The sequence below is a fragment of the Neopelma chrysocephalum genome, unplaced genomic scaffold, assembly GCF_003984885.1.
Source record: "Neopelma chrysocephalum unplaced genomic scaffold, ASM398488v2 Primary Assembly neopelma1_96577, whole genome shotgun sequence".
In the NCBI taxonomy this organism is placed as follows: Eukaryota; Metazoa; Chordata; class Aves; order Passeriformes; family Pipridae; genus Neopelma; species Neopelma chrysocephalum.
In genome coordinates this window covers 468,169-495,615 of record NW_020925222.1, presented here as the reverse complement: position 1 = coordinate 495,615, position 27,447 = coordinate 468,169, and the positions used below count along the sequence as shown (strand labels likewise).

Sequence of the window (27,447 nt, the reverse complement as noted above, 5' to 3'; positions counted from 1 at the left end):
CCAGGGAACAGTACAGTATTTATGTTAACACAAAACCACAACGAGTCAGAGAATGGGACCTTCCATATACGCACAGCAAGCTCACTGTCCTTCATATTAAGCTACTTTTCCAACATGCTGTGAAGAGTGCTTTCTGAGTTTTGTAAAGCATTCCAGCTTAGGAAACAAATCTTGTAGTCCACAGAGAAAAAAATTGATTATCCCTCCTTTCTGTTTTACCTGTGAATATGATTTCTGAATTAAATATAATCACAGACTTGGTGTCTGAGGTGAGAAAGGAAATTAATAGCTCTTGTTATTGATCCTTCACACTTTGTAACCATTCACCAGATTGCTCACAGCATCACTGCTTGGCTATCAAGTCCTGCTGCAGCCAGACTCTCACATAAAACCCAACACTACCTGCAGTGTGCTGCGTTCCAGGCAGCAATTTACCTGCACTCAGAAACCAATTTTATTGTGGCCTGAAATGCAAAGGCCTTGTGACAGTCAGCCAGGATGTTGTCAACAGATTGTGAGGCCATGGGTTCATTGAGCTCTTCCTACCACCAACCTTCTTATATCAAGATAAAGTCAAACTAAAGCTAAAGGGATATCAAGTCAGATTTTTATGTGGTACATGACCAGATGCATATTTCATGCATTCTTTCAACTTTTTCTCAATGACTATTCTAACATTAAAACATCTCGCAGAGAAATTAACTATGTATGCTCACACAATCTTTCCACATATTTCTTAGTTTTTGCCTCCTCAAAAGCCTGGTCATTCAGTATGAAGTATGGTCAAAAGCCTGACTTCAGCAAAGTGCCCTCTGTCAGAATAAATCACCAAATTAAGTTGCATCAGTAATAAATAATAGACATTTTAAATATGTTTAATTTAAAAGTAAGTTTTTTTCTGAAGAATATTAGGTACCTGTAATTCGAGTGGTAATCTTTTTTGATGCTACATCAAAGACTTCAACACATAGTACAACTTTATTGCTACTAGCTTTAGAAATAAAATGTATGAGATAGAAAGGTTTGGACACATACAATTTTGCACGTGTCCTGGTACTCACCTTTGGTAGGAACTTCTATCACTTAATTCATTAGCTAAATTAACAAATGTATCAATAGCAGGGTTTGTATATATTCTGTTTCTTTTTTTTTCTTCATTTACTGTGCATATTGATGAAGTCTTTAAGTATGTCCAACACCTATTTTAGTTAGTGATGGGAACTGGCACGGAGGGAAGAGAGAATTTGTGTTTGAAATGAAGTACATCTGCAAAGACCGCTTTTTTTCACATTTTTGAGGATATAGTAAAATCACTTTTTCAGATTTTCATGTTTCATGATAGGAATTCTAGCGATGATGATGGAACTAGACTTTCTCATGCATTTTGACTTGGTTTACACATTTACAAAATGCACTATAAAAATGCACTTATCTCACAAGACCAAGAAGACACCAAATTAAATTAATTCTAAGATGTTTGAGTGAAAGGTACTTTGAAAATAAAAAATAGTTTTATATTAGAAACAAATCTCTTGAACTGTGTTACGAAAATAAAACAAATATGTCAGTGTACTGATCTGTCTTTAAATCTTTCTTTGCCTAAAGGCAAGGACTTGTCTTCCAAAAATCTATCTTTCATCAAAATGTTTGTAAGTTTGTAAGAAATAATGGATGCCCACATTCCCCCTAAGATTACAAGTTAGTGTGAAAAACAGGGTAAATTTCGTCCAGCACCACAGAGTCTCATGGTGATGACTGTACGTGTACTAATGCACACATCTAACTGCAGTTCTCCTAATGAGCCTGCTTCCTCTTCTGTTCTGTGACCAGACTCCAGAGTGGCTTAAGCAATTCCTAAAAGAGAGAAAAAGCTCTTTGCCATGTAAGTAGATAAAAAGGAGTGAACCACATACATTCAATACAATCAAAAGCATTCCCATAAGGTCTTTTTTTATCTAATGGATTGAGAGTAAAAGGGGGAGAGAAATAAAGGCAAAGTTATTTCTCAAATGTAGTGGTGTGATTTACATGCTTCTTGGTCGTTGTTACAATGGATAAATAATGCAACCCTTCAAAATGTTCACAATTTGGATGTGCAGACATTTTATCAGCCATCAGCTATATGATCTCTTATCACAACTCTTGTCTATTCACTTTCTGAGTGAAAGTTCTTTTTTATTTTATACTCTGGTGATTTTTAACTACGTCTTTGTGTTTTCTCATTTAGTGGGGTTCTTTTCATTTCTTAACTGAATCCAAAACCTGCAAGGATGGCTGTCGTGGACTGACACAGAACAGGACCAAAATGAAGGTTAATACACTTCCTACTCAGGTGCTCCCAAGTGAAAATAGGTACAACCTTCCGTAAATGAGTTGCTGACATTTCCACCCCCTCCCCCACGTTTCCTTAAATACTAACTTTGCAGGGTGGACTATTCGCAACAGTAGCTTTTGTAACATCACAAAACAAACAGAGATGTCAAACATTTTTGGCAAGAGGAGCGAGAGGAAAGATGGCATCTCTCTGACCATCATAAGGACATGAAGTGTGGTGAATCTCTCAGTGCATTTTAACCACCGGACTTGGAGTGAAAGGAGTGGCAACTAAATAATGTTGCATCTCTGTCATTAAGCTGAGTAAGTATATTACAGCAACATATAAAAATGCCGATGCATCATCAACTATTTGCACTAATACAATGGTTTAATGGTCTTGTGGCTCTTTGTAGTACTGTTTGATGACACGATGACAGAACTCCTACTGCTCAATATTGAGTACGTCTCTGTTTAGAATAAGAAATTACACTTCTAATAAACAAAATTTACATATTTTATTCTGACTGTGCTTTCCAGATGGTACCTAATATGACCAGGCCCCAGAGCAGGAGAGAAAATTTGAAACTGCGTATATAGAATCTCAAAATTAAAGACAGAAAGAAAGAAACAAGACAACTCCTGTCATTTCACACTCTTTTCTGCTACAGATGTGCCTATAACTTAAGTGGGCAGTTCACCTACACTAGGGATGGTAAAACAAAGTCACCTCAGGTACCAAGAGATATATAAAGCAAAAAGCCTAAGTCATCTCATCTGGGCAGAAAGCCAAGACCAAACATCTATAATTTATTAATATTCACTTTCCAGAGTCCTGAATGAAGACATATTTCCACCATAATCCACAATGAACATTGTAAGGCTTAGATATATATTTTTTTATAATGCTATTAATAAAACACTTGAGTATTTACGGAACTTAGAGATATTCAGCAAGTCAGATCTAAAAATAAGTTCATACACATGAACTGAAATGAAAAATATTTGCCATTTTCTTAGAGGATATAATGAGAAAAACATAGCAAATGGATTATATTCTGATGATATATCCATTGGCTGATTAAAATCTGAGAGCATGACATTTGCCTAGCAGCTAATGAAAAACTAATTGTTCTTTGTTTATCATATGTTCCATAAATAACATTGACCTAAAACTACAGATTTTGAGTGCATAAAATCTGTTCAAACAGTGAAGACAGATATCCAAATGGGAGATTTTGGCTTTGAAATATGTCATAATCAAACATTGTAATGACCCAAGAGCTGAAACCTCTATCTCTACTTCACTCAGATTCAGCTACCTGTAATCTGGTATAAAATCCAGGAAAGGAGGTGAGCAAGAACAACCTCCAGTAAGAATACCAAAAAACCCTCTCAGTCAGAAAGCTAGGTGATCCATAGTAATCAATATGGTGCCATATTGTTTTAATTTTTATTCTCAAACACATTTATCAATACATTGGTAGGCTAAACAAAGAGAAATCTTTACCACCTACTATAATGTTTTACATTAATTACATTTTTTTATTTTATTATTCATTACATATTTGGAGGCACAGAAATATTGTCAGTGTAAAGGATTCCTTTTTCCAAAGATGCAATCATCTTGATCTCCATGAATTCCTGAAAATATTGAGAAAATGCACTAATTTTCCAACTGTTTTCAGTAACTTAAAACTGGGTGAATACAGAAGTAGGATAGAACAGAGTAAAGAAATGTCACATTCAATTCAACACCCATTGCAGAGTACAGCAATCTCTCCTTTGACTTCAATAGCTAACAGGACAGACCATCAATGAAGCAGAGTGCTTGTAAAAGCTGCAGAGAAATTAGGGACATTATAAAATAGGCAGAGAAGGACATGGCTTTTAAAAATCAGTTGTCCTTGCAAATACTACAGGACTCTTGCCTAGACAGTCTTTGGGAGCAAACATAACCAGTATATACTTTCTAAGTAAAAAATAAAAAGGGAAGTATTGCTCAATATAGCTTCTATTTTTTTCATACTTTTAGAATTTCTTCCATCATGAATTCTTCTCTCCTTTCCCACACCTCTTCACAAACATCGAACACAACAACTTTGTGGCCGCCAAATGCTTAAGGACTTTACTGAGGGCTTTGTTCCTCCTAACATTCCATAACAAGCTATCATCCCCTTTCAGTGTGCACCAGGCCTCAAAATACAGGAGCAGAGCACCATTTCTGTGTGGGCTACGGGTAGAATGAGCCTTCCTCCAAACACAAACCTCTACCTCTCTGTCCATGGGTGTGGGTTTCTGTAGAGCTCAGCATAATGACTTACTGTGAACATTAAACTTGACTCTCATCTCTCAGTTTCTCTGGCAAAACTGGGGTCCAAAACCCTAGTTGTCTCTCAAGCATAGTTGTTATACAGCCTATGCATAGTATATATATTTATGCATGAGAAAAATGCTATTTTTTAAGTACGCATTCTATGTATATGATTTTTGGAAGAAAAATGGTTGAGTTTGTTTGATTGTTTGTTTGTTTGTTGTATTCTGCTCTCCAGCTCAGGGATACAGAAATGCAGCTAATACACACAGACTGTCCTTTCTTATTCTTCCCTAGATTCAAGAAACTCAGCAAGGTTAATAACAGAGTATTTGTGGTGCCTGTCATAGGTGGGGAAACAACAGAGAGAAGACAAGCTAAGGTAAATAAAGAATTTTCAAGAATTTCAACTCGATTTGATTTATCCAAACTGGATCATCCAAACTCCCACCATGAAGCAAGGGAATGAAGCGTGCCCTTGTGCCAGGACAGGGCTTGTCTGTGGAGGACCTTGGGTCTTCAGTGGACAGCCCAGGGGCATGAAAGGAAGTTGTTGAGTGAAGGAGGAGGAGGCAGCAGCATAAGTTCATGATGTCTGGGGAAGACAGAGGAGGAGGCAGTATTTTCCAGCCATGGGCTCCATAGCTCCATGAGCTAATAGACAGCTTGTAACAGAAGAGTGCTGCCAGTCTCTGGGAAGGAAAGGACAAACAGTGTGTGAAGGGCAGGGGTGTCAAAGGAGGGTGTTTTGCAGAGGTAAGAGTTTATGTGTGGATGTGCATGTTGACCATCAATATTCCACCATGGCACTTGACAATGTGAAATCCCTCCTGCAACACATGCACAAGCAGCATCTTCCCGGAGAGGCATCCTGGACGAGATTCACTGAACTATTGGTGTCACACCTCCCCACCCTCCAGCAGCAGAGACAGGCGCAGACGAAGAGTTTCGGGCAAAGGCCAGAAGGCAGCCATCACAGGTCACCCAGGGCAGGGGACGCCAGTCCCGCCCGGGCAGCGGTGCAGGACGGCGGGTCGCTGGTGATGCTGTTGCACCACATCAATTGCATGGGGGAAGATGAGGAGACCAGGGGAGTAACTCTAGAGGCACTCTAAGTAACTGGGGATGCTCAGATCCGCCGAGGTGAGCGGCAGCCCGCCCGCTGGCTGCGCGGCGGGGACGGTGCGCCCCGACGGCCGTGCGGGCTCTGCCACGTGCGGGCGCCGCCAGCATCGCCCCCAGGGCTGGACCGCTGCCCGCCCTCGCTCCGCACGCCGGCGGCTTTGCTTTCCTTTCTCCTTTTTTTTTTTTTTTTTTTTTTTTTTTTTGATAAGGCGAGTGTTTCCTTTAGTCGGATGGGAGAGTGGGTCCCTCCCCTCTACCCATCCCTCTCCACCCACCTTCCTCGCTTTCCCGGTGTGGTCTGTAGGGGCGTGGGGGAGGGTTCAGTCCGGGCCGCGTGGCTCGCTCTCCTTTTGTGCGCTGATTTCTGGGTGTCCTCCGCCGCGCAGCAGTTCCCCCCATCCCCTTTGCGACAGCTGTTTCGAGAACGCATAAATACGCGCGTGTCTGTGTGTGTAGATGTGTCTGTGGGCTTTTTTCATAAGCCCATGACAAAGCACTATGAGGTCAAAATGGTAAGTGTATTTTTTTTTTTTAATTATTGAAATTTCTTCTGGAATCGGGGTTAAAAAGAAAAAAAGAAAAGCGGCAGAAAGCACTGTCGGTGGGGGCGGGCGGAGGAGAAAATCCTCGCACGTAACATGAACCTCGTGTACAGGCGAGGCGCAGGCGGGGATTGTCCGCGCTGCCCCGCCGGGCCGTGGGCGGCGGGACTGGGGGCGGCGGAGCCGGCGGCGGGCGGTGCGCAGCAGGGACAGCGGGAATGCGGCGGGTGCCAGGCGGCTCCGCGGCTGCCGGGACACGCCCGGAGGGTCGGCGCGGCCCGGGGGGGGCGGTCCGGTCCGGTCGGGTGCCGCCTGCAGGCGACCTTCACAGCGCCCGGTGTCCTCTGCAGAGCGCTGCGAAACAACACCTTGGCACGCCGAGGCAGAGAACCCCACCTCCCTCCCGGGGAGCAGCAGCTCAACGAAACGAGCCGGGCAGTGCAGTGTGAGGGCTGATTTATTTATTTATTTAATCGTTCAAATTGATTTTATTTTTTTTAAGGGACGGATACTTAGAGCTGCTTCAGCCAGCTAAAGGAATAGTAAGTTTCCTCGCTTCATGATTACCATAGGTAACTTTGCTCATTGCAATATTTAGCAATCGGTTAGAATTTTATGTCGGATGATAGGCAGTAATAGTTAACTTGCACCGACCTCGTTCTGTGGATATCAGAATAATAGAATGATTTCTGTGGAAAGTAGCAGTAAGTCAGTATTAGTTAACTTCACGATGACTTAAAGCAATACAGATAATTTTCAGCAGTTATAAATCTAGTCACTGTTCTGATTACACTTTTAGGCTGTTGAGTGTTGTTGAAAGGACCAGAACTTGCTTGTAGTCTAAAGTGAACTACTGCAAAGTGAGTCTGACAGGGGTAAGACTCCAAACTACAGACTTTTAGCTGTAGCTACAGTCAAGATTGTTTTTTCCTATGATCATTTTGTCTTTAATAAATAAGTTTTTAGTTATTTTATTTTATTTTACTATCTCTACAAAGGTAGTAATGTTTAGGTTAATGTTTTCCACAATTACAGTTAGGTGAATGTGCAGGTGATGCAGTATTAATTTTCCTTGAAATATCTTCTTTTCAAAAATACTGTTCTTCCTCTGAAGAAGGCAGTGACCTGTGAAATAAAAGTATATGAGCATATTCAGGAATAGTAACTTCTGGAGAGTTTGACCCTGCACTGGCGGCAGTTAGCTAAACCATTTGGATAAACTGCAGGTGGTAAGCTGTACACGTTTCTGTACCTATATTTCTGTAGCCAGGCTTTTTTTAATTCCTATCAGAAAGCTTATTTCTCCAAGGAAACTGAATCTTCCACATGTGTTAGTATTTTCCTTTTATAGCAACCACACAGAATTTAAGTGCTATAAGTATTTATAATTTTTATGTCTTCACTAATGGCTCATTTACTTTTATTTTCATCATATTTTAAGCTCTATGGAGGAGAAAAGTGGTGAACATGGAGAGGAAAAGACGTTGAATTTATCTAACTAAAAGGGAACTCACTTTCCTTGCATATAGTCTCCCGAAATGCCATTAAGTTCACGGGAGAGAATAGATAGATTTACCTGTGCCCATGTTTAATCTGGTTTTGTATCCCCTCTCAGACAGAAGCACTCAGACCACCCTTTGGCGCTCTCTGCCCAGAGCCCACCCGTTCTGCGGCAGTGTAGTGGCGCAGGCAGTACCTTCATTTACCCTCACCTGCATCTGGCTGTGGAGATATCACAGGTTATGCATTAGTGACTCTGGACATTAAAAAAAACCAAAAAACACACCACCACCAAAACCAAACCAAACCAAACCCAACCAACCAACCAAAAAAAAACCCAGCAAAAAAACCTAAGAAAGCTGTAGACCAAATTTAACCCAAACTGCTGATAAAATACTTTGGCAACCAAGAAAACTGGAAGACTTGAGGATGCAGGATTTGACAGAATTATCTTGCTTGACAATGGCTAAGAATTCGATTGTGTGGATGACTGTAGAGGAAAGGCTTTATATTCTTCAGTGATTAGAAATACCTAGGGACAAAAGTCTGTGCGCTCGTGCAAACAAATACTGTGTACTACCTTCCTGAAGAATATGTGGATGGATGTTCTGATGAAAATGTTACTAAAAATTATCGCAGTGACAGTGAACAAAATGTACACAGGGACTTATGTATGAAATTACAGGGGGCTGGGTGGGAAGCCCATGTACACACCTTCCAGCAGGCAAGTAGGAAATGAATTTAAATTCTTCTGATATCCTACTTTCTAACTTCAAAGTTCAGCCTTAGTGTGAAAAATGAGAGTAGAAATTGAAGGGCAATAGTAAAAGTACCAGAACTGCATCAAATAGGAAAGATTTTCTTGAAAATTTAAAGGTGATTGTCTGGAGCTTCCTTGTCACCCTCTTCTACTTCCCCGAGAGTTTTTAAATAATGTGTTGGGATTACTTCCTTACTAAATCACTTAAGATCTGTGAAAATCCCTGGGAATTGCTAGATGCCAAGTGCCAAAAATGCACAGAAGGCATACAATGTTTATTCTGTTAGAAGAATTAATTGCAGCAATTGTTTTATACTTAGGACACTTAACAAAGTAACAAGCACCTCTTATTTTAGCACCTTAATATAATTAAAAATTAAAAGTAAGCACAGTTCAATTTATTTCCTTTCTGCCAAAGTGTTTGTATGGCTTCATTGGATCTTGATTTGTGATACTTTCCAAGTTTCTGTTTAGAAGACTATATATAATCAAAATATGATTTCATATTGAACTACTTACTGGTTCAATTACTAATTTTCAGTAATGATTCTGCTCCTCAGAAAAGAGTTTGAAATTTTGAGAATCAAAATTCTAAATGGCACTGCTTTGCCTATTTCTACAGAACAGATTGGAAGTAATGGAAAAATAAGATTGCAGTTATTGTAGGGTTTCCATATTCAGATAGTACAGATGTTTATTAGTCAGAAGTGTAAGAATCATTTTAGAATTGCTCAGTTTCATTCAGGAAGCCAGTGCAGCACCTTATAAATTTTAACTGAGTTAATTGCATGCTTAAGTCTTCCATCTTCTAAGATTTCACATGCAGGAAAATAAAAAACAAAAATAAAAAATCACATTGATTTGTTTAGGAGGTATCTGGGTCTTTTTGGACAAATACTGTTCACGGCAGTTAATTTTCCTAATCAGAATGTTTGGTGATTCTTGTAAGGAAAGCTGTTGACCCAAATCCTGCAAATAATTTGGCATGCCTATAAAGTAAAAAAAAAAAGCTTTAGAAATGCTCTTAGAGAAATCTTTGATTCTCCCAACAATGCTTGTAGATATCATGAATCTGCTTCCTTTCTATATTAATAATAGGATATTGGTGGGCACGCTTGCATAGATACATGCCTCATATTTATTACAGAGAACTAAGTATTTGTAATTTTGCCTTGTCCTTGAAATTAAATCTTTAAGCATCATAGAAGTGCAAAACACATTATAATAAATACTTAAGAAACTATCCCTTAGGTCACCAAGTCTCTTAAAACCTCATTGCTTGAAACTTTTACTTTTTTATGTATTGGTGATACGAAGGTCAGTACTTCAAATTTCAGGCATTCAGAGAACTCTGGCATTAGAAGAAAATGTACTTAAGTTTCTGTGCAGAAGAATCGGTATGGAAATGAAACTATTTAGATGGTAGAGAGTGGCATTCACGAGAGCTGTGTTTTTCTTGGAAGTTGACAAGTTGTGTTACTTGCCCTGGGTGTCATTTGGTGACGTGGCGACAAAAATGTCAGCCTAATTCTAGCTTAGCAGAAATAGAGTATTTGTTAGAAATTGCAGGTATAAGGATAGGGTTAACGTGGTCAGTGTGTTATTCTACTGAGTAGTCAGCAAGTAGTTTTTACGGCTAGACAAGTTCTTTCTGTGAAATGCAGAAGGTGTGTTGGGAGTGTTGTGATGCTGTGCTTCTCTCAGAGTTGTGAGGAGAAGACTCCCTTCTCCTATCACCTGATCCTTATGTTAAGTCTGAAAGTTAAGACTTACTTCTCTTCCCAGAAATTAAATCCTCGCAGTCATCTATATTTATGGCCACAGACGTGCAAAATCGGCACATTTCTGAGAACTATCTTTTTTTAAAAATACGAGGTCTAAATACTTAATGTCATTAGCAGTGTCAAGAAATAAGGCCACATATGGCCTCAGCATAAGGTCAAATCTACAAATATTTCAATTTCAAACACTTCCCCCCCCCTCCGCCCAACAGCTCAATTTAATGTTTATAAAGTATTTGCTGCTTCAGTGACTACTTTTTCTACAATGTGTCTTAGCTGCTGGGATCAGCATGGTTGAAGTAAAGCTGGTTATTCCCTCTAGGCATGATTTCACACTTTCTTGTTCCTGTAGCCCTATTGACCATTCAGACAATCTGCAGAAGTGATAATTTATAAACAGTGGCAGGAGTGGGCATTGAGACCCAGGGAGTACAGGATTCTTATTTTTAGCCAATATTTACCAGTCAGTCAAGGTTTTGGTTCTGAGCTGTATGAACATCTTAATGCCTGTTGAGTTCACTTTGTCTTTTATTTATTAAAGCAGGCTGAGATACTAAACCCAGATGATGTAAAATTTAAATTAAAAAAATTACAAGGCAAATTTGGAGGAGAGAGGGGGAAACAAGTAAAATAAGTTCCCTGATTAGTGTCCCACCTTCAGTTATGATTTCTTTAAAAGTGAGTGACCACTGGATTCCACATTAAACTGAATGTGTTGTGATGGGTTTTTACATCCAATGGCACACTATGTTGTTCAAAACATGCAGAATATGAAACAGATGGCTTGGGAAGACTGTCAAAAAAACCTGCTGGGCCTTCTCTGGTATTACCTTAAAGCAAGAGAGAGGATGAGTAAGTGTGCTGTAATTTTTGGCCTTAACACAGCATTCAGGAAGCTCGGGCTTCCGAAGACATGCTTTCTCAATCACAGTAACATGTATAAAAACAGATATCTGTTTGAGGATAATGGAGCAATAAAAATTACTTGCAATTGTGAGGATGAAGTAATGGAAAATTGCAGTGGGGGAGGGGAGGAGGGCAGACATTTGCTTCAAGGTGCTCATCACAGGGCTAAGCAATGCAGACAAATTTATTCAGGAGTTTCACAGGCCATCTTTAAATATTTTTGTGTATGATACAGGGGAAGGTAAATCCAGCAATCTCTAGTTCATTTTTTAAAATTATTATTTCAGAGGTCTTATGGAAATAACAGTTGTGCCTTCAAAACCTGCTTGAAGACCTGGTTTCAAAATCTCTAAGCATGTGCTATCTTCTAACCAAAGGCAAACAATGTATTTTATACTAGAGACATGAAAATCAGACCCTACTGTATAAATGTGAATCTGCAAGACTGTCTTTTTAGGAGATATTTCATGTACTGATAATATTATAGATATAAGCAACCCAAATTCGTAATCTTCTTGTCCACAATAAATTTTTAGAAGAAGCTGGGTGGTTTTTCTTTAATCTCATTGCTGCAGCTGCATACTGTCTTATTTAACCTTCAATTAGAGTAGCTAGATCTAGTATTTCAAGTCAAAATTACTAAAAGTAATACATATTCAGTGGTATTAAAAAAGAATTCCATCTTTGAGTTCACAGTTTACTGAAATTAAGATTTATTTCCAGAAGCTAATATTATGAGGTTACAGTTCAAAATGTGGACATTGCAGCATAAGGAAAACAATTTTATTTACTCATTGCTGAATTTCTGTTAACTGTAGAAGTGATTGTCTGAAACACTGGAAATTTCACAACTATTGTCATTTTTTGAAGCTTATTATTTTGTCGTTGGTTTCTTTTAGGTATTATCATTGCTCAGTTGTCTTTTAAAGCTGAAATATGTAACACTGTCTCAGCTGTATTTTTGTTTTTCAGCTCTGAAATATAGCGCATGACTTAGCAATACAGTTAAGTCAGAGCTTTGGAAGATTAATGCCTGCTAAAATGATGGTTTAATACTTAAGTTTATCTGTTATTTTGAAAATGCACCTTTAGCCTATTTTTACTTAGTCCCTTTCTTGACAATGGGTTTTCATTTCCGTGTTTTAGGAAAATCCTATAAATGTTGTTATGTTACTACTTCAGAAAGGGAAAAAAGGAAGAAACATGTGAAATACTCTTGTACTCATTTTGCTTGTGATTTTGAATAGCTTTCAAATTAGAATGATTTTCCCAGATTTTTATAGGCTTGCCCAATCCAGCTGTATATTTTATATGCTAATTTAAGTTCTATTTTTGTTCCCCTTGGGATTTTAAGTGATTATAATTGTTGCTCTTCAAAAGCCAAACAGATGATGATTGCTGCTTCAGGAATATACCAAAAGAAACCGGCTTTCATTAAACCTGCTCATCCACTTCATAATTATCTCCATTTTTTCTCAGTAAGAAGCAGGAAAATGGCAACTACAGTTCATTGAAGCCAGTTCAGTTATTTAAACATCACTTTACTGAGATAACAGGAGGTGTTAAAGCAGAGAGGTTTTTCAAATGCCAAGATGTAGCCAGTTTCTACAGGGTTGCCAACTGGGAGATGAGACCCTTCATGTCACTTTGAAATACAATGCTAGAGGCTAGATTCAGCAGAAGTTACTGTGGTCTCTGCTGTGGCTGGGACTGCTTCTGGAGGACAAAATGTAGATTGGCAGTGATTTTACCAGGCATCTGATGGTCTGACAGCTCTGGAAGAAGTGGTGAGAAGTAAGAGCAAGCAGAAACGTGGGAGAGGAGAGAGAAGGTTAAAGCAGGCACAAGCATAGAGGCTAAAGAAGATAAAAAATGGGGAAATAATAAGTAGGGAAATGATTATAGGTCATGATCAATGGTCATAGGTTCACTTTTGATATCTGTCAGCCCTAGTGGTGTTTGGAATGAGCCGGGCTAGACCAGAAGGTTTCTCTAGAACTTTTCAGCAGTAAATTTCAGTTCAATTCCATATTAAAAACATTCATAGAGAAGTTTTACTGTGAAGATCAATGCTGGAGAGGAATAAACCCCTGTGAATTGCAACAAGATGCTGCAATATCTGTTAGCCCATGAACACTGGTATAAACAGGAGTAAAAAGACACAGAGGTTTCTTAAGACCTAGAAATATGTAAACAGTTCTTTAGTTCACATAATTGGTTAAAAATCTCACACATTTAAATTTTTGCAAGTATCTTCTGATGTTTTCCTTATCTTACAAATGTAAACACTGTTGCTGGGTTTTTTTCTACCTGCTCTGTGAAGTTTGACTCCTGCAATTTACAGAAAGAAGCCTGACCATATGTGTTGCCATTTGTCCACTGCTGCTTTCTTTAAGCAGGCAATCAGTGGCAGCGTCGCTGTATAAATCACAGCTTACCACTGAAGAGGGCCTGTAAAAAAACAGTTCCATCAACAGTTTTTTTTTCAAAGACAGACTGCAGCAGCTGTCTTAAAACGTGGTTCTTTCATCAGAGGAAGCAAGAATCTTTTACAATTTTAGTCTCCCATATGACTCGTTTAGGCAAAGGAGATGACCAGGAAAAAAAGAAGGAATTCACAAAGGGTTGAATTTGGGTTTTTATTTCTTAAATTTAAATGCCTGTATGAGACCAGAGGTTAAACTTGGCCAGCCATCAGAAACTCCTTTCCATCAATTACAGAAACAAAGCTTCTGTCAACATCATGTCTTTCTATTTTACCCAGAATGTTCCTGAGCTTTGGCTGTAGTAGTGTAAGCTGAGAGAAAAATTATGTGGCCTATAGACTGGAGGGGAAAAAAAGGTCTTTCAAATAGAACAAAGCTATAACATCCACTGAGTGCAGTTTTGTTGGTACAGCCTGGGGATTCAGGCAGTCACTCTTGTAAGCTAACAATTCCTTGTAAACATCAGCAGTATGCTCCACATCTCTTCGAGACCAAAAGGCAGAGGATGCAATCCCAGAGCACAAGCAGCAGACTGCCAGGAATGTGGCTTTATTTCTCAATTCCCAAGCAGCTTTATTCAGTATGACCAGCAATTTTGGATCAGTTTCATCTCCAGCTAGAGTGTCTCATAGAACGAGGTTGAGCATCCCTTGTTTCAGCACAAGTTTTGTCTGAACTGAGCTGTGTTTTCCTCCCTTCTTCGCCCACTGGGGCAGGAGGATTCCAGACGCTGCAGCAACGCTCTTCCTTGCGCAGCTGCTCAGGGAAGTGAAGTAGGTTGCCAGAAGAGGAACGGTGACACAGAGGTCAGTCCTGTCTGTAAGGCAAATAAAGAATAGGTGACTTATCATAAAAGCAGCTAATGCAAGAGTTTATCAGAGCTATTGCCTACTTTTCATTCATTATCAAGAGGTGATTGATCGTGTCACCACTGCGTAAAAATCAGAGCTCAGTCCAGAACAATGGGGGTCAGGAAATCCTGAGCTGTGAATCCTGTCTCCATGTTTTAACTTCTTTGTTTTGCTTTCCATCCTCACTTGCCTAATATGAATTTATATTACATCAAACTCTAAGTGTATTTAAGACTTAGTTTTCCCACTGCTGGTAATTCAAATTTGCATTTGCAAAATGTCATGCACTTAACGAGGAAGGGAGCAGGAAGTAACTTTAGAAAAGCAGATGGTAGAAAGAGAATTTTGTATTAGTTCTTTTTATAAATGGTTTATTAAACAAACCGTTATATCTATGTTCTAAATTTATTACCTTGTCTAAGGTAGCTTAATTACATATCTGCTTCCTGAACTATTCAAGACATGTTTTTGCACTAGTGAGTTTATAGCATAACAACATGCACTTCATTCTCAGACCAAGCTCTTTGCAGATGGTGCATTTTCACAATGGCAAATGGTGCGTCATAGTCCTCATTGCAAACTAGCCACCCTACATACTTCTGGTAACAATGTTCTTGGATTCTGCAGCTGGACAAGTATTTAGGCAGCTTCTGTTATTGCTTGCTTATATTTCCTTCTTATTACATTATCATTCAGAATAAGCATCTTGAACCAAATTAACATGGAAGGTATTGAAAATATATGCAAAATAAGCATTGAAAGAAAACAGTGCAAAAGGAGAACATTTCATAATGAATCGAAAAATATAATTTTCCATGTTAGGAGTGCCTCAATAAAATGGAAACAGCTGTAGTTTGTAGTTGGCTTTCTTTGCATTAGTTTTCAGGTTTTTGTTTTATTTGTGCTAGATACCTGATCTTATCCCCATGTAGTCTGCTTCTGTTGTGATTTCCTTTTTTAATTTAGAACCAAAACTTGTAGAATTAGAAAACATTCTTAGAGAATCAGAAAGCACTAGTAAATTAGCTGTGATGTTATACAGAAATTGATGAAGATGATGCCTCAGTACTTGACAGTTATGAATAAAAATTGACTAGGTATGTTGATGAAGGTTTATTTTAAAAATATGATATTTTTATTTTTAAGGGTTTTTTGCAGAGTTCTGTAAATTGAAAAAAAAATCAGAGAAAATTAAAGTCTACTGTAGATAATAGCAATGAAACCAAGTCAAGAAGAAAGAAAAGGCTTAACTGAAAATTATTGGTATAATAGGAGTTAAACGATGTAAGACTAGAAAGGATTCTTCTTTGTTCTGTAACTTAAGGGCAGCACAGTAAGAATAAAAGAGATGTTCCACGGTATATAATGTCAGAATAATTAATGAATATATCTGTTGCTACTCAAACAATTTTAAAACATCTTCATTACATTTTACATGAAGGCAATTGACTTACGATTACTAAAGAGGTTCCTAAAGCAACAATAATATTTATTTCTCATATGAAGCTGCAAAATTAAGTAGGTGGTACATTTGATGTTTGCTATTCCATTTGAGAACAACTCTTACAGAGAGTACAAAAATTATCTCAGGCAAAATGATGCATGTATAAGATACGTGTGTTAAGCAATAAAAGTTCTTAAACATTAAATAGATGAGAATTGTTCTACACATTTGATTTCACATGCTATAAATATTTCCATTTATCTCGGTAAGATTACCATAACAAGGACAGCAAACTATATGTTGAAGCCGCCACAGTATTATGGCTCTATATCACTACTCCTAAACCTTACCCAAATGGAAATGGCGAAAGTCATTTTCCGCAACAGCAATAAAACTTGAAGACAAGAAGGAAGATGTTCTGTCCGCTCACTGGGTCTATGCAAACATTTTCTGGATTTGTAACTTCGTTTTTAAGGAAAAAGAGAAAAGCATAAAATTCTGTAGTTTAGTCTTCTTTCTGTGCCGAGCATTTTGACTTATCCAGACAATACTTGGGTATGGCTGAATCAGCACTTTACAGTCAGAGCTGGGAGAAGCAGAAATTATATAAAGACTAACCCAAGCTCTGTTATTTTGAATAACCTTGTTTCTCCTTGTCTCAGTATTATCAAGAAGCAGAAAGACATAGTCTCATGGACTGATGGGAGATGTTAGGGAAGATGTCTCCAAACAGCAGAACCTGATCAGTTATTATGTGTTGTGGAGATGAAAGAAGGGCATCACTCTCTCTTATTAGCTTGAGGATGAAGTTCCAGGGGAAAATACCTGTTCTGAATTCAGTCTGTATTTCCCCACTTCCCCTCCAAAGCTTTACTGAGGTAACAGCTGTCTTTTTATCTTGTTGTCTGGCTCCTTATATGTCCAGAGTCTCAGTTTCTTGCTTTTCTTACGTGTAAAAAAGGTAGTCTTTCCCAATTCAAATACCTACAGCCTAAAATACTTTCTTCACTCGCTTCTTTCCCTATTCTTTAATCCTTCAGTTTTCTCTCAATAGAGAAGACATTGAATAACCTCACACACAGCCACACTACTGTCACTTGTTTTCTGCAGTGACAGGGGTTGACGCAACATTGCCTCAAGTTAGCACCAGGTTATGGCAAACTGGGTGGTAATGCTGTGGAACCGGCTCTAATGAGAAACCTTTTTGCTTGTGACTTTAATAGCCTTTTTATCCCACAATATGAAAGTGGACAATACTTTAATAAACCATCTTCCTCAGGGTATGCAATTAAATACTGATTCACTTAACCTGTATATATCTTACTTATATATATCTAAATATCTATATGTCTATCTATCTATCTATATGTCTTATGTATATATCTTAACACACACTGTATTGAAACTGTGGTGATTCCACGCAGGTACAAGCTATAAATAGGTCATCTCTCCGTCTTAGTCTTTCACGGAAAATACAATTATTCCAAGCGGAAAAGGCTGCAGAGTAAATGACTGTCTGAACATTGCATTACACAATGTATTTGCATGGCATAAAATGCTCATTTGCATAGTTATTGCATAGTAGGTTTTTCAGGCCTTAAACATTCAGTCAAGATAGAAAAACACAAAAAAAGTATTAGCCTGTTTGAACATGTTAAAAAAACATGGGGGATCTGAATCCATAAAACAAAGGCTGGGAGAAATAATAAGATCCCATTTGAGGGCAAATAAATATCACGTATCAGACTGTTATAAAGTGAGAAGATGGCTGTAAGTTTCACAATTCAGTTAGCTTACTCTTGTTCTGAGTGCTCAGTGACAGTTATAGGGATGTTTTACAGGGATTAAGGAGGAATTGTAGCCAAAAAAATATTAAATTATTGGAGTGTAACCTCATATTTACCTTTTGTCTTACTGTAGCATGTAGGAACACTGATGAAGTGGTAAGTAGAATAAATATATCTGGTATGAATCTTGTAAATTTCCAGAGTTTCCATGCAGGGAAAAAAAGAAAAAGGCTGTGGATGAAAAGACTAAGTAAGCCTTTTTATAGTATTTTTAATAATTGTGGCTTAATTGCTTTTGTTGCTTACATCCTCTTTCATGCACATTGGAAATGTGGATCTTATGTCTTTCACAACAGCAGTATGTTTCCAGAATCAAAAAGCAATATCCAGTCATCCTGTAATACTAATTCTTCGTTTTCTCACTGTCAGCACATTAAAAAATTTAAAAAAAAATTAAAAAAAGGGAAAAAAAAGAAAATTAAAGAAGAAAGTTAAGTTCTGTGTGGTTAAAGGTGAGTTGAAGGAGAAAGGCTAGTCTTAGGTTTGCAATGCAAATTTGAGTAGCAAGAGAGATATTTTACAGCTTTTTGAACCATGACATGACTTTGTTTTCTGTTTTGTGTTAAGTATCGCATGGTTTAAATCAGCTTTAAGTCTCATAATGTATCTTCGTCATTGAAGATACATTATGAGACTATGAGCATGATTGGGGAAACATTATGGAAGTCTAGTAGAATTTTGCACTACAGTGAAAGCACTGTTCAACACCAGTTCCCATCATTAGGAGCTATTTCTAGATCATGAAAATTGAATCCTGGCCCTTAATCAAATATATTCCAGGATTTTGCTATTTGAAGGTAAAAAGCAGATTTCTTACTGTAGTTTCACTTTCTACAGATCACAGGTACATCTCTAGCATTGTTGATCATGTCTGATAATGATGGCTAAAAAGCAGTTTTTCCTTCTCATAGAGAAGGAATTTGGTGCGTGCATTTATGCCTCTGATGCAGTTTTTTTTAGCCCGAAGTTCTCATTAATAAGTTAATATGTCACCATTTTAAGTGCCCAAATAGGAATTATGAAAGGATACATGATTTTTCAGAATGCAGATTGTCTGCGGCTAGCTTAATTGTGCATTCCCAAGTTTCATGTGGACCAAAAAAAAAAGCAAGTTGAAAGTCAACAGCCAAATGCTGAAAGGCACTTTGAAGATAGAGGTCTGGAAGATATTAAAAAAAAAAAAAATCAGTCTTTGAATTTGTCCAGAAAAAAATTCTAGAATGCAAGTAGCTTTGTTCATCAGACTCTTTATTTGCTTGGTTTCAATGCTTATTGACAAAAGCAGAAAAATGTATAGAGAAGTAGTTTAGTACTTTACCACTTCTTTTCCTAGTGTCTCAGATCTATTTCTTTCTTGGGGTGTTTTTTTGGTTGGTGGGGGTTTTTTTGGGTGGTCCGGTTTTGGTTTTTAGTGGCTTGGTTTGGGGTTTTTTGTGATTTTTTTTTCAACTTATTTTAAAAGACAAAAAGGAAAAAGCACTATTTAGAACTTTAGTCATTTTGGTGGTGGGAAATTATACCTGATTGATATAAAGATCTTATTCTCTAAGGGAAAATAAACTGTGTATTTAACTTTGAACGTCAGCAACTTCTTAAGTAATGTGGTCCAGTGCTTAACTACTCTTAGAGAATCTTTTCCAATTGTTAAAGTAGATTTTATGCATTGTGAATTAAGCCATTTACTTTTTTAACTTACAATGCATATGAGTACTGCTTGATCATAATCTGATAATAATGATGCTTTCTAAAACCATTTTCAAATATTCTTTGTCACTGTTTCTGTTTCTAAACAATCTCTTTCTTAAAATATATTACTGTTTTCTAAAATACTCTTAAATACCCTTTTATGGACTTTCTTCAGTTTTTTAAAACAAGGAAAGACTGGATACAGTGTTCTATTTTCAGCTCATCAGTGTCAAATAAGAAGTGTATTCCATGTATGTCTTTTCAAATTACACTCTTGTTTATATATCTCAGCGTGAAATCTCTCTTGCAACATCATATTCCCATGACTCTTAGTAGTATCTTACAACCTTTTCTTCAGCACTGCTGTTATTCTCTAGTTTTTATTTGCACGTTTGTTTATGATCTTACTTTTCTAAAAATCGCATTCATCTGGCACTTGTCCTTATTGAGCTTTATCTTGCTGGTGGGTGTCTCTGTTTTGAAAAGATCATTTTGTATTTAGCACTTAAACAAATGTGCAGTTCACAGTTTTCATAACCAGTCACTGTGTTCCATCTTCCAAAATATGGACAGAAATAATATCTTGACCCTAGAAGTTATGCTCCAGTAGGTCCTTATTTGATACAGTCATTCATTTGGCAAGGAACTATCTCTTAAGTATTCTCAAGATATATTTTTGTATAACCTTTTTACAGCAATTTAATTAACACTATGCTTCTTTTTTATCCCATGAGATGCAATGCAGGTTGGCAACAAACATTTAAAAATCAACGTATATTACTTCTCCGCTTTATGCAACATACTGTGATTGTAGAATAAAATAGAATTTGCCCAAAAGTTTGTTCCTGGAAGATCTATATTTCTTAGTGCTGTAATTCTGGGGGCTTCTTTTGAACTAAGAAGCAGAAATAAGACTGACTAATGTCCTTTTTTCCTGAATACCTGTTACAAGGAAAAAAAAAAAACGAAGAAAGAATATGGTAGCTTCATACCTGTTCTGCAGTGTGTATATTTATTACCTTATTGTCTAATGACCAGATACACAAAAGAACTTTCAGCAGAGTAAATGTCCATGACATCAGTCAGAATAATTCACCTTAATTTTATCACATATTTTATTGCACTAAACCATATTACTGTGGGGTATACTACTATTAGTTTGAATAACCTTTTAGATATTTGCAGCTACATGATCATTTACGATTTGGATTTTGCTGATGACTCATATCCAGCAGAATCAAAGTAGTACAAAGCTATGCATAGTACTTCTGATGCAAAAACTGAGTTGTATAAGCAGAAGAAACAAAACTTCCAGCATTTAAAGACAAGAAAACGGGGCCAGCACCAGTGAAAGACCATTAAGTCATCTACAAGTGAGCAATTTTTACATTAAAAGGAATAAAAAGTAGTTATTTAGATACTTTTTAGGTTGATGGTTCAAAGAAAAATCTTGATGATCTATGTAAGTAAGGTAAGGCAAGTGCTTTTTGGAAATGAGATTTATTTTTCATATCTAGTAATTGCAAGGAATAATTGGCAAAGTTGTAAGGTGTAACATACAAAAGTAAGCGAAAAGAACTATCTGAAGTTATGTGGGAAACATGGAGTGCTCATGAAAAAGGAGGTAACTGCCTTTAACATAATATTATGAAAAAAGCATTTTTAGTATCCTTTCTCAAGAGTGTGTAGACACTTGTTCACTCACCACGCTGGGGCAGTTATAGCAGGTGCGCGTTAAAGATGAACTTCATTTGGTGAAGGAGAAGGATACACTAGTTTCATGCACCTTCTGAAATCCTGCCGGTGTGAGTGCAGAACACCATGTGTACCTCTGCTGAATCATAATTGCCAGCTGGAGTCATATTATCTTAATTGAATAAAACAAAAGATTCAAATTGATACTTAAAATTTTGTGGAATGTATTAAAGCACTTTTAAGGTCAGAAAAATTCCATCTACTACCTATGTGATCTGATTATCTGAAAATTATCTAATTACATCTTATACAAATACTTTGGAATTTACAAGGACTTTTTCAATAAAATAATGGTACCAACAGCTACTGTATTGCTTCACTGTGCTGTCAGCAGGAAATATGATGCATGCTAAAAAAGCTATCTTTGTAATTTGCGCTTTCCAGCTCAACAAATGAAAACAGACACAGGCTTTTGAAAAAAAGTAAAATCCATCTTTTAAGTCAATATTTCCTGTAGTTTTAATACCATAAGAGGATATACTAATTATAATTACTTTATAACTATACATCTTTTTTCCTGGAGAAACTTATTGTTATGGTGGAAGTCTAATCTAACTGAATTGACAGTATTTGGGATGATTCACTGGAGAACTTAAAAGAACTTGTTATTTTTGGATAAAAACCAGCATTAAAAATATTGATTACATTCTTGCTTTTCATTGTCTCTTGTACACAAGGTTATTTCTCCTCACAATCACATAGTCTCACTGGCAAAGGTATCAATCACTTCAGGCTCTGGTTACGTATTCCCCACAAATTAAAAGGGGCAAGGGCAGATTGTTATAATTGAGTTCTCTGACTTGTGAATTTCATCAAACTACCTACCTACTTGTGAACTCTAAAATGCATCTTAAAACCCAAGTGTTTTGCTAATTTTGGGATACCCAGTTGGCACTAATTTGTGTGTGTTAAGACTGCACAGTGGACCTAAGTTATCCGCACTTGCCTTCTGCTCTGTCACACTCACCCTGTATTTTTACTTTCTCCCACATCATTAGAAAAGTCCCCAGATCTGAAGGACAAGGTGTATTTAACAAAGTGCATGTGCCAAAGACGCCTCCCTTCTTCGCCCCACCTGAGGCTGCCTTTCCTCTTGGCTCTGTCGTAAAACATGAAATAAATGACTCATCTTCTGGGTCCTTGTTACTTCTCTTCCTCTTTTTTTCTTGCTAGCTCCTGCTGTCAGATGTGTCTAAGTGACAAGCTAAGGCCAAATAGATGTGGTTAGATTGTCAGAGAACAGAACTAGTCTTGCTTCTCTGCCCTCCATTTAACAAGTCTGAGTGGTAAGTCTTTAGGTTTCTCATCAGGTTTCAGGTTCCTCTTAGTTTTAGTACCTTGTCTTTTGTTAAGAAATAAAGTTAATCTTATCTTAATTTATTATTCAAAGAAGATTGAAAGTTAGCCTTAGTGGCCAGTAGATAACGTAATGGCTTACAGGCCTGTGCAGTTAGTTACTCTGGCTCTTCAAAAATCAATCATAAGGAATTAAGTGAATGTAGCAAACCCTTCCTTAGAAAATAATGCTCTGTGACCTCAGGTTGTATGCTCCAGCTGTATTCCTTTCAATTGCATTTTCTACAAAGCTTTCTTTGAAAAAACACAGATCAAAGGTAAGATGAACTGAGTCTAAACAAAGTATTTCTGCTGGTAAAAGGTGGAGCTCCAGTATTCTAATCTGATGCCATTAGTCAAACTGAAAACACAGCTTGAAAACAGGATTTTTTTTCTGCTGTAAAATGTATTAGTGTGTACCATGGCTCATGTTTTGTCAAGTGAATAATTTCAAAGGTCATTATAGATCCTTTTCACGGCAGCAATTAATTTTTGTTTAGCTGTGGTCACAAACACATGCTTGTATTGTCTGCTACAGAATTGAGCTTGTGTGCTTTAATGTGAGTTTGACTGTTGTTTATTAAAAATCACAGTGCAGTTCCTTCTCCTGCAGAGGAAATGGGGAATTGAAAATAAGCTACTGCAGTTTCAATGTGGAAGTGTTTTGTCCTTTGTAAGGAACTTGACAGCCAAATGGATGGTTTGTTCTGGAACTCAGACCTGTCACAACAGCAAAACAGATGAGGAACCCCCACCCCAGTTCAGGTACTGCTGGGACAGCGATTTGGGACAGGGATGTTAAGGTGTTTTCATTAGAGCAGCATCAAGTAAGAGAAACCTATTTCTCTTTGCTGAAAAGATCGTAATGACAGTTTACTTCACTGGATTATCAGCAACATACTGGCTGCTGTGCCCCCTGAATTTCAATTTCTTAATTTACAGCACTGATGAAATAGAATAGAGCTTGATCTCTACTGCTCTCTACACTGGGCTGGTCTTATCAAGCGTGAAGTTTGGTGCATTGCAAAGCTATTCAAGTCATTATTTGTTGAGGACCTCTTGAGCCATCTCTATCTCTGCAGTGTGCTGATAAGACAGCTGTTTCTGTTGCTGCAGTGTCTCTCTGGGCCTCGGTCTTCATTCCGTGCAAACTACAGCTTTGTCACTGTGCCCTGATGCTGTCACTTTCTCTGTTGTGCAATAATTTGATCCAAGCACAAAAGAGGTTGATGGCAGCAACAGACTGGCAGGTGACACAGTCTTATTTTACAATTAAATGTGCATTTTACACCACTGGAAATACAAATCCTCAATAAAGAAGCTACGTAAGCTGTGGTGCAGCAGCAATCTGCCTTTCCCTGGTCACAGTAGGAAACAAGCAAAGACAACAATAATTTGGATAGATAGACAGCTTCTTTCAGGTATTGTATTTTTCCAGGTGAAGTTATCTATCAAAAATCTGAGCAGTTGTGATTACCTTGTGTGAAACAGAGCTTTAAGATACCTTTTTAATCTCAATTGAAAAAAAAAGTGAAATGCCCCTTCCCTTTCTCCACCCAAATGCTAACCTCCTTTTGAAAAGTAGTTTTTATTAATATTCAAACACTGCTGTGTAATAGAGAATGATACAGCAGCCTCAGCTGCAGTATTCATGTTGCTGTAGTTTTGTATGATATCTGTGTCTTACCACCACAGAGAGGCTCAGAGAAGAACTAGGTAAACTACGCTCCTGTACTGAAGGGCAGAGTGCATGCCAAGGTATGCTTTGACCCAGGAGTTGTGTGTCTGAAGACTTGGTCTGAAACCTTCATGCCTATTGCTGTTTATTTGTCAAAGTAATGGGAACAAACATAACTTGACACTGGAAGAAGGACCCGTGGAGTCCCCCCGGGGTGCAGTAACACGAACACACACACACACATATATACACACGCACATAGACATACACACACACACGGACATACACGTACACATTCAGACACACCCGTGTGACAGTAGATGAACACCACGAGTTTATCTGGAGTGCCCTCGAGAGAGAGATAAGCCCACATCGACATCCTGTGCGTTACCAGGGTGTTTCCTGAGGGCAGGGCGGGGGGATGCTCCCCGTTGGTGTCATGGGGCCGGGGCCGGCGCTCCCGCGGCCGGGCCGCGCCGTCGGGCCGCGCCGCTGTCCGTGGTGCTGACGGGGCGGCCGCGGGGTCCGTTCGGCCCATCCCCTCCCTCGGCAGCCAGCATTGCTTCGCTTTTTTGAGTTCTTATTTTTTCGTGATGCCCCCTGCCTTTTTTTTTTTTTTTGCTTTTACTGCCGTTCCTTGACCACTCAGTCCCGGCTAGAGGATTCAAGAAGGTTCAGCATGCCTGAACAAGCACCATCCTTTCCTCCTGCTATAGCTCTTCCATGTCCAATGCCTGTTTAATAATCCATACACGTTTTAGCTAAAGGCTGTGTCCAGACAGACAACTATCGCTAATCATAAAGATTTCTTTACAGACATATTAACTAAGCAAAGAGGAACTTAACAAGAAAAAGTGTTTTCCCTGGGAGAAGGGAGAATTTAGCTTTCCTTCTGCCATTGCTGGAATCAAGGGCCTCTGAATAGAGACGAGAAGGGCTGATGACAAGGCAATTTGATTTAACAGCTATTTTCTGCCTAATTTCACTTTAACACCATGTATTGACAAACAACAGGTGCAAGTACATTATCGGTAGAGATATTAAGTCTCCAAAGAAAATGCATAAAGTTTGGATTTGGTCTCTAAGAGCTGGTCACTAATTAGAGATGGAGATTGTTCCTTTTGAGTGGAGGAGCAGGGGGGAAGATGAAGTCGGAATTCTGAGTATCAGACTTGAGAGGGAAGCTGTTGAAAGCAGAGTCCTTTAATTTCTTGAAGGTTCAGAAAGACATCCTTCTGGTTTCTAATAGCATACATTTTGCTTTTCCCTTTAAACTGAGTTTTTTTAGTTCTAAGAACAGCTGTATATGGTTTTTTGGGGGGGTAGTGGAAGGGAGCGAGGTGTCAATGCATAGATAAGAATTTTAAAGAAATTTTTTATTTTCTGCCTTTCTTTCTCTCTTGTCATACATTGCTGATGTTCTGCTAAGGAACACTGTTGTTTACTTAAACACATTCAACACAAACTGGACAAAACAAGAAAGTAACCAGCAATTAAATCTAGTAATTCCGCAGACAGCAACACAGGGCAGAGGTTTTGCAGATGTTTTCTATTTGGTATAACAAATAACATTTTAATTTTTTTAAAAGAGATATATATAAAACTTTTTGATGTATGCAACCACAGCATAAAGAACCTGAGCAAGTTGACTCTAATATCATTAGGAGACTTTAAGAAGCAGCTTTGTTGTATCAAAAGGTAAAAGTTTCCATAATTAAACAAGACTGAACATCAGACATAAACAGAACAACAGTGTAAACTCAGAGGACGTTCTTGAATTAGTATGTCAACAGACACTGCTGAGAGCACAATTTACACATGGAATTCCACAAACTGTGTGAATAGACATCACTTCACGTAGGACTCTGTATAACAGCTTTGAGGAAGTAGCCACCCCCACCCCGTTCTTTATTCAGTCCTTAGAGCTAGTAGCTTGGCACTTGTTCCACCAGGGAATTATTTCCCTCTTTGGAATGCTGCTGATTCAAAACGTTGGTGATACATTGTAAATGATAAGACTGTGTGTTCTAGAAAAACATCAGATGCATTAAGCATAAAACTAATTATGTAAAATGTAAAATTAGTCCCTGTATAACTCTCAGTTGTTGTCACAGTGGTAGGATAGGGAGATTAGAATAAAGAGATGATACACAATTCATTGTATTAATCATTTATAAACACGCAAGGGCACTCTCATTGAAACACTATGTCTCTATTGGAAATCGCATTCTTCTTTATTTTGCACCTTGTTAAACACAAATGCCAGAATTCTAATTTAGAATTCTATTCCAAATAAGCATTTCCTTTCTGCAGAGTGTTCTGCTTTGCTGTTAGAAATACGTGATATGCACTTGTGTGTTCTGTATCAGAAAAGACAGAAGAAAAGCCATATCTAGGAAGCACTTCTGATTCTGGAAAGAAATGACAAACTGTGGTGAAGGTCAAACAGTTTAAGGAGTAAAAGGCATGTTTCAGAATACCATGCAGAATTGTTACTTCCATACCACACAGTCTCTTTCTCTGCAAACACTTATCTATGCAAGACCTAGAAGTTGACTGCATAATGAATACAAACTTTTTTCAACCTACTTCCCTTGTCTCTCCCTCCTTCCCTTCCTTCTTCCCTTCCTTCTCTCTTTCCTTCCCTCTTTGCTTCGCTTTCTTCCCTCCCTCCCTCTCTCCACTGCCGCCTTCACTTTCCTTCTTCTCACCCAAAATGTTTGTTACATGAAATACCACTCATTTAATACACCAGCTCCCAGAAGGGCAAATGTCCAGAGCAGTCCCTGGGCGGCGATTCAGACTGGACACGGGCGGTGCCGACACACGCACTGGCAGAGCTGCGAGAGCCGGGGATAAAACAGAAAGGGTGGGGAGGAGGGAACCAAGAACACCCAGCCAAACCATATAAAAAGCCCCGAAACACAAAAAACCAACACACACATAAAAAAAGGCTGCTGTCGCGGCAGCTCGTCAGGCGAAGGAATGGTGGCACCGAGAGCCGGCCGCCGCGGGCGTGCCGTGATGCGCCGCCCCGCTCCCACGTGGCCAACCGGGAGGACGGGAGCGGCCGCGGCCCCGCGCAGTGTCGGCGCTGCGGGAGCGGCGGCCGCCCGACCCTGTG

General features: G+C 38.4%; 1 protein-coding gene across 4 annotated transcripts in view; it reads left to right on the top strand.

The window, feature by feature from the left end:
* The first annotated feature begins 6,054 nt into the window (after positions 1–6,054).
* Positions 6,055–27,447, top strand: part of ELAVL2 (ELAV like RNA binding protein 2) — a 111,433-nt gene continuing 90,040 nt past the window's right edge. Inside the window, exon 1 of one of the 4 annotated variants that reach the window (XM_027708880.1) lies at positions 6,055–6,264. In XM_027708880.1, the coding sequence (XP_027564681.1) occupies positions 6,238–6,264 (27 nt within the window). In that variant the 5' untranslated portion in view covers positions 6,055–6,237. The other 3 variants (XM_027708884.1, XM_027708878.1, XM_027708872.1) reach the window with 3 other exon arrangements.